Below are 7,210 nucleotides of genomic sequence, written 5' to 3'. Positions count from 1 at the left end.
GAGGAGGGGCGTGCTGCGTTCAGATGCATAAGGCTTGCTAGACGTAGGTGAGGCTTAGTCGTGCTTTGTCCCAAAGTAAGCAAGAAAGGCCAGGATCTGAAGATTGGGGTGGGGTGGGGGCCTGGCTGAGTGCTAGAATGGCAAAGGGGGGGGAGGTTTCTTTGGAGAAGGAGCAATCCATGTCTTGCAAGCTGGAAAAACCTGGGTGTTGGGGTTGATCCGTGAGGCAGGAGCGACTGAGCAGATGCGAAAGGCCGCCTCCATCATCCTGGGAGCCATTGCTGGAGATGAAGGAAGCTGAGCCTCAGCTGGAGTCTGATTGCTGATGATGCTTTTATTATGCCGTGATGGGCAGAATCAACACATCAAAGCCGCCTTCTCCACCCTGAACAAGTACCAATGGCTCCTTAAAACGATTAAATGCCTCACCGACAGTATTCTTTGTTCTGGGGGGCCACGTATTTTCCGTTCTGTTTTATTGGGGCGTGTTTCTCACCCCAAAGTTGTTGATTAATAATGGTGGACTGTTCAAGACGTGCGGTTTTGAGAAGACACCTTCATGGCTGTGCTCTGTGTGTGTGTGTGTGTGTGTGTGGGTATGCATGTGTGGTGTATATTCACATCAGTGTTTTGGCAGAGCTAACTTTGCATAGCAACGATTTATTTCTCTTACTCAGTTGTTTCGTTCGAGGGTTTGCTGTCCTGTCGTAGCATTGTAAAAAGCAGAAGACCCTGTTCCGGATTACAAGTCGCACTGTTAATCCAGATTTGAGCTTTTGCGTTAAGACGCTGTAAGGGAATCGTGGGATCGGTGGCCTGTCCTTGCGCAGGGGAGCTCACCCCGTTTGCTTGTCCAAAGCCTCGTGCAGCTTGTCTTTCTCCTAAGCTGGTCTCGGAGTTCCGCCAGGTGTTCAAAGGCCAGGTGAATCGCTTCGCTGGTCAGCATCTGCAGATCAACGCCTGTTTTCTGTGATCCCCATGGGAAGAACACCAGGGCGGCCGCCAGTCCCTTTTAGAGCCACAGCAGCGGTTTGACACACGCCAGAAAGAACTTGAGCCACGGAAAGGGGCGGCCGAAGGGCAGCCTGTGTGTGTATGAGGACGCGGCCTGCTTACGATGCCTCCTTCCTGCTCCTTTGGGGCGCCTGCCTGGGCATTGCCCTCGCCTGCCCACTGGGGCTTTGCTGCGTAACCCAACAGCCCCCTTCCCAAGAAGCCACCTCCATTGTGCGCAGGGCCATGGAGCAGAGCGCGCAGGCTGCCTTGAGCTTTCCCGGCCGAGGAGTTAATTCCAGCTCGAAGCAGAGAGACGGAGTTTTGCCGTTTACACAGGGTGTCTCTCCACCCACTAGGACCGATTGCCTTGGCTAGGGCAGGCAGCCTCCCTATAGAGCAGGGGTGCAGAAACTCAGGCTGGGGAGGGTTTGAATTCTTTCCCGTTTTAACTCCATGTACAGCTGTGAATTTCTAACAGAGAAGCTTCACGGGGGGCGGGGGGGCAATGAGATTTCCCCGTGCGTTGTACGTTTTATGTCGAGTTGGGTTTGACGAGTAACGTCAAGTAAACACCTTCTTTGCCTTCCAGGATGTATATTTTGAACTTCCTTCCTTCCTTGTGGGGGCATTTTTCTGTTGTTGGGGACCCCCCCCCCTTTTTCCTGATAAATTGCTTTGAGACTGTGAAATAAAGCACCTTCTTGGACAGGACTTTTTGGGTGTGTTGCTTTGATGCGGGGTTGGACTCCGCGCCTGCGAAAGCGATCCTTCCCGGGCGGCTCCTCTCTGGCCGCCCCACAGCACCTGCCCATAGCTTCCGCTGGCATGTGGGCCTTTCGTGGGGCCTTGCACCCCTTTCCATGCCCATGATAAAGGCCCCACTGTTCTGAGGCGCTTCTGTGTTGCAGCTCGAAGACCCCCTGGGACGTGGGGGCGCTCCTAGAATCAGTGTTGAATTGGCCTCAGGGGTCACCTAGTCCAGTGGAGGCTGGTGGCTCTCAAGGCTGTGGGTGTCATCAAAGCCACCAGCTTCCACTGGGAGTAGTTAAAATCCAAGCTCTCCTTCCCAGACATTAGACTGCGCTCTGTAGCAGCTCACGTTGGGCAAAGCGATGTTCATGAGCCTGCAAAGTGTGCAGAGCTTTTTCCTTTGGCCTCATGAATCCAGCTCTTGTGACCTTTCCCTTCACTTGCCAATGGCATTTGTTTTCAACACACCTCAGAAGTCAGCAGCAGCAACACACACACACACACACCCCACACACCCCAGTCATCAATTTGCTTGCTCCGTGGGTTCAACATGGCGGCCTTGGATTCTATCAAAAGGGAAACGGACCAGAACAAACGCATCCCTCGGTCCACTTCCACTGGCATCCCCCCCACTTCATCATCATCATCATCATCATCATCATCATTATTATATCCTGTCTTTCCCCCAATACCGGGACTCAAGGCGGCTTCTTCCTCCTCCATACCCCAAAGCCAAAGAGGCCTTGGCATGAGCTGTGGTCGGAGCCCTCCATCCAGAAACGCCATTGCATGTTTCCTGTCCTGTTCGAAAGGAGCCGATGGAGGGGGGGGTTGTCTTTGGGGAGCCCCCCTGCTGCTCCTGGTCCCACATAAAAGGCTCAAGGGAGGGGCCTTGTGGCACATTGCTCTTGGCGCATTGCTCTTGGGGAGAAAGTGCAAGCATTAATCTTCTCCCTTCCAAGGTCTAACTGGGTTGTTGATGGTGGGGATTCTGTAGGTTTGCACGCAAAGGTGGCCCTGAACAGCACCTGTTGGCTAGTGCACACCTGGACGCCCCCCAAGGGATGCCCCCCTCCCTCCCTCCGAGGAGTTGTGTGGTTTCTCATTTTTATTGTCACCAGAATTACAAAGCATCTAAGTGCATAAATGTGTGTGTGATACTTTAACCAATGTAACCATCAGGGACACGGCTCTCTAAAGACCGATAAATTGCCACACTCGGGGAAACTGCCCGCCAAAGGAAGGTGAGGGACACCCACACCGTTCCCTCCTCTGTGGACCTGCCTCTCTTTGCTCTGAGATGAGGGAAGCCGCCCTGTGAAGAGAGTTGAGTCTGAGGCACACAAGGATTCCTTTACCCTGAGATTTATTACAGAAGTTTCAGATCTTTTGACAACATTTCACAGAACCTTTACGCAGTTGTAACTTAACTTTTAAAACAAATACATTACAAATATTAAGGCATAATTTAAATAGAATACATTACTTGTTCTTCTCTTTAAAAAAAACAACCCACTTAAGTTATTAATAGTGCAAAATGGTCAGGAGAGGGTCAGGTGAGACCTCAGCCGAAGAGATGTCTGCTTTCTCCTTCCTTCTTGTGGGGGAGACGGAGGTGGAGGGGTTGTCAGTTTCATTGGAAGTGACTCAAAATGTTCTTGACCCATGTTTGTTGGGGATCGGCACAGAACTTTCTACCGCCTTTCGTGTACAATCTGCAAAGGAGACGTGTGTTTTAGTCAAAAGCTAGAAAGTTGGGAGGGGGGCAATTTAGAACATCAGAAGAGCCCTGATACTGGATCAGCCGAGGGTCCACCTAATCCAGCACTCTGTTCACACAGTGGCCGACCAGCTGTTGACCAGGGACCCACAACCAGGACACCGTGCAACAGCACCCTCCCACCCATGTTCCCCAGCAACTGGTGCACACAGGCTTACTGCCTTGGATACTGGAGGTAGCACACAACCATCAGGGCTAGTAACCTTCTCTTCCAGGAATTTATCCAACTCCCTCTTAAAGCCATCCAAATTGGTGGCCATCACTACATCTTCTGGTAGTGAATTCCATAGTTTAACTCTGTGCTGTGTGAAGAAGTCCTTCCTCTCATTTGTCCTGAATCTCCCACCCATCAGCTCCATGGGATAATGACCCCGTTGGGTTCTAGTACTTTGAGAGAGAGAGAGAGAAATGTCTCCCTCTCCGCATTCTCTAACCCATGCAGAATTTTGTCCACATGTGTCATTTCTCTCTGCCTCTTTTCCCCTAAGCTAAGCAACCCCAGCTAAACAATTCTTTGCCTTGCAGTCACCCCAGGTCAGAGGTGTTGCGGGGGGGGGGGGCAGGTCTTCCTCCTCAAAATTGGAGACTCCCCCAATTTTGCCCTCCGCTTCTTCCAACCAGGGGGACCTTTTGGAAACATCACTGCACAGACTGGCGCTGGAGCTGTCTTTCCCAAATAGATGAGTTGTACTACAGCTCTCATCAGTCCCAGGCAGGTGCATCCCAGAACATCTTGAGGGCTCCAGGTTGGGGAAAGTTGCTCTAGTGCCCACCTCTCATCAGGGTGGATGGGGGAATCAGAAGTCAAAGGAATTTTCTTCACATTCCTGCTAGCTGCAGAGAATGACTTAAAAAATAAATAAATCCTTGAAATATTACAGTTTAATACTTACATGACAGCCGGCATGGCACACTGGTAGTTTGTGTGTTCAAAGGATTTCACGAGCTTCACTGGAATTGGTTTCTCTTTGTAGCTGAAGCAGCAGAAGCTTGGATCTATGAAAGAGATGGCAGAATGGAGTGAGTTAGCAACTGATCTCTGGTCTAGTTGGAGTGAGTTAGCAGCTGATCTCTGCACGTGTCTCCCCTTGGACTCCCCTTTGGGAGCCCCTTCAGGTGCCCTTTCCTGCCCCTTCTCCCGCTCCACCGCTTCCTCTCCCGCCAGGGCTCATTTGGGGGCTGTGCCCTTCTCTCTGTCCGCCTGCCTCTCTCTGTCTCTGGCTCAGCTCCCACTTTCCCCATCTCCTGCAACGGGGGGGGGGGGGGTGTCAGTGAAGTTGTGGCAGGAAAGCCTCCACTCTGCTCGCTCTCTGCTCAGGAGAGACCTCTTGGCATCTCATCCACCTGAGGAAAGGCTTCCGGGATCAGCCTCTCGTTCCTCCTGCAAGAGGCAATGGCTCCTGGCCTCACAAGCAGTGCAGCCCAGGCTGAAATGGTCGTACCCCCAGGGCAGAGGCCAAGGTCTCCTTCAGTGGAGACCGTGGCACGAAGCTGAGAATGAGAAGGGGGCCGGGGCTTACCATTCCAGGCCTGGCTCTGGGCGAGGAAAGCTGCTGCAACCAGCAGGACGGCGAAGGCAGCCACGGAGGGGTTCATTGTTGTGGTTGGCGGCTGGCGAGGAGGCGCTGGGTGGCTTGGCTGGCTGGGAGCAGGATCAGGCCAGGGGTGTCCTTTGCAAGCTCTGCTTTGCTCCACACTGAACACCGGGACATCGCTCTCCTCTTTATATTGGCGGAGGGCAGGGGAGGGCGGGGATTTCTTGGAAAAGAATTGGTGCTTCATATCACAGAAGTGATGACATAACAGCCCCATTTTTTAACTTTTTAAAAAATTATTATTTTGCTAAATCTGTAGAACCAGGAATAGAGCTTCCTCTGGGGGCACCAAAAGAGGAAGTGAATGGCTGCAATCCAGAAAGACTCTGCAGTAACCCTTCCAGCGCTTGCCTGTGGGGGCGAAGCGGGGCCCAGCCTGCCTCTGGCCAAGAGAGAGGCCGGGAGTCCACCGTCTCTGGGAACAACGGCATTCTTGGCACAGGGATGTGGGGATGGGCCAGCCTGCCAGGGAACCCTTCCAAGAGCGATGAGTGACATCAGAAGGGACTGAGCTTGCAGAAGTCAGCGGGGTTGCTTGACCTCGGGGAGCAGGAGCAGGGCGAGAGGTTCAGGGCCCCCCCCAAATCTGCATGCGACACCCCAGCAATGACAGAGGAGAGCAGGGGACACACGGCTGATGACGCTTCGCTGCCAACACACGGCTCTATTCATGCTGGACAGCAAAGCCCGCACAAACTCACACACAGGGAGAACCGATGACTGCGTGTTGACGGGCTACCCCAGACAGACCCCCACCCCCACCTCAGGCAAACCAGCTTTGGCTGGAGCAGGGCCCGGGCCCTGAAGGGCGGAATCAGCCGGTGGTGTGGCAGGCAGGCAGGCACGGGTGAAGCCCAGCCAAGATGAAATTCAGTGGAAAGCAGAGCAAAACAATAAGTCCCACTTGGAATGTTAATGAAGACAAGAAAAGCCGAGACTGAGAGTGAGAGAAAGAGAAATCTAAAATCTACAGTTGAGCAATTAGGAGCAACGAAGATACCACAAAAGATTGTGCAAACTTTCAAGTTCCCCAGAATTCTTCTTCAGACTGGGGTGGGGGAGAAACAATGGAGCCCAAAATCCAAGGCAGCGGTTGTGGTCTGCAGCAAAGACGCAGTTTCAGTAAGGAGATCAAAGTCTTAAGAAGGCACAGTCGAATCCTGGACGCGTTTAGACAGGGAAAAGAAAAGCCCTACAGCTCCCAGCATGGCTGGCTGGGGGGTCCCGGGGGTTGTGCCTTCAGTGAATTAGGGTACAATCCCATGCATGTTTGGACGGGGGGGGGGATTTATTCTATCTCCACATGCACAGCGTGGTCCCCTTAGTCACAGGCAGTGTTGGAGCTATCAGGCTACATCTCACATTCTGGAGTAAAGAAGCAACGGAGATGAACAGATTCCATGGACTTGTAGACGCAAATTTAGTTATAGAAAAAATGTAAACAATCACAAACCACCAGATAAAAATGCACATTTCCCCCATAGGCCAAAACATGAAAATGTACATGGAGGGGATTTGCGCATCTGGGGTGAATTTTTGCCTGAATTTTTGGAAACATTCATAGATTGTGAGAAAACACCTGAGCGCCCAGGCCCCCTGCAGCACCCTGCGCGATGTTTCCGTCAGGTGAGCCAACAGCCTCCCTCCCCACCATTGCTGTCTTTACGCCTTTCTATCCGTTGCCCAAACTTCCAGACGCTCTTGAAAGGCTGCAGGGAGTCCTGCAATCACGCCCAGGTAGCAGCATCACTGCCACGGATCCCCCCTCTCGCCCCTCCCCACCCCGGTATCCTGAACTGGATCCCGTCTCACTCAAAAGCTTGCTTCTCGCACGGGCAACGTTGGCTCGCACCAGCCCACTCCCTGCTCCTCGGCAGGTTTCTCAGTCAGTGGGGCGGGCCCAGCTGCAAGGCCCCAGAGTTGGGCAAAGATGGAGGCACCAAGATGGGCACTGAACATGACCTGCAAAGTGGCCCTTCAGCCATCAGACGAGACAATCCTTTGGCTATGGGGCAGTCAGGCCACGGCCAGGGGGATGGAGAGAGCGTTTCCCGGGCCTGCAACGGCTGCTGCCTTTTGCTTTTTCATC

General features: G+C 52.9%; 1 protein-coding gene across 1 annotated transcript; it reads right to left on the bottom strand.

Annotated features, from left to right (window-relative positions):
• Positions 1 to 3,104: 3,104 nt before the first annotated feature.
• Positions 3,105 to 5,153, bottom strand: LOC134412671 (C-C motif chemokine 5-like). The gene is made up of 3 exons (XM_063146629.1): positions 5,047 to 5,153; positions 4,420 to 4,522; positions 3,105 to 3,461 (listed from the first exon to the last, which is right to left on the bottom strand). Exons 1-3 carry the CDS (start codon positions 5,120 to 5,122, stop codon positions 3,380 to 3,382), a joined length of 261 nt encoding a protein of 86 aa, XP_063002699.1. The 5' UTR covers positions 5,123 to 5,153; the 3' UTR covers positions 3,105 to 3,379.
• Positions 5,154 to 7,210: the final 2,057 nt, after the last annotated feature.

Source organism: Elgaria multicarinata, chromosome 22 (assembly GCF_023053635.1).
Source record: "Elgaria multicarinata webbii isolate HBS135686 ecotype San Diego chromosome 22, rElgMul1.1.pri, whole genome shotgun sequence".
Classification (NCBI taxonomy): Eukaryota; Metazoa; Chordata; class Lepidosauria; order Squamata; family Anguidae; genus Elgaria; species Elgaria multicarinata.
Note: the sequence above shows the minus strand (reverse complement) of the source record. Positions and strands in the feature narration are given on the sequence as shown.

What these genes read in the sequence shown, in the direction of transcription:
- LOC134412671 (XM_063146629.1), bottom strand. Translation starts at nt 5,122, where the DNA reads ATGAACCCCTCCGTGGCTGCCTTCGCCGTCCTGCTGGTTGCAGCAGCT. An exon ending in CCAGAGCCAGGCCTGGAATG is followed by an intron (nt 4,523 to 5,046) that starts GTAAGCCCCGGC and finishes TCTCTTTCATAG; the next exon opens with ATCCAAGCTTCTGCTGCTTC. An exon ending in TGTGCCATGCCGGCTGTCAT is followed by an intron (nt 3,462 to 4,419) that starts GTAAGTATTAAA and finishes TCTCCTTTGCAG; the next exon opens with ATTGTACACGAAAGGCGGTA.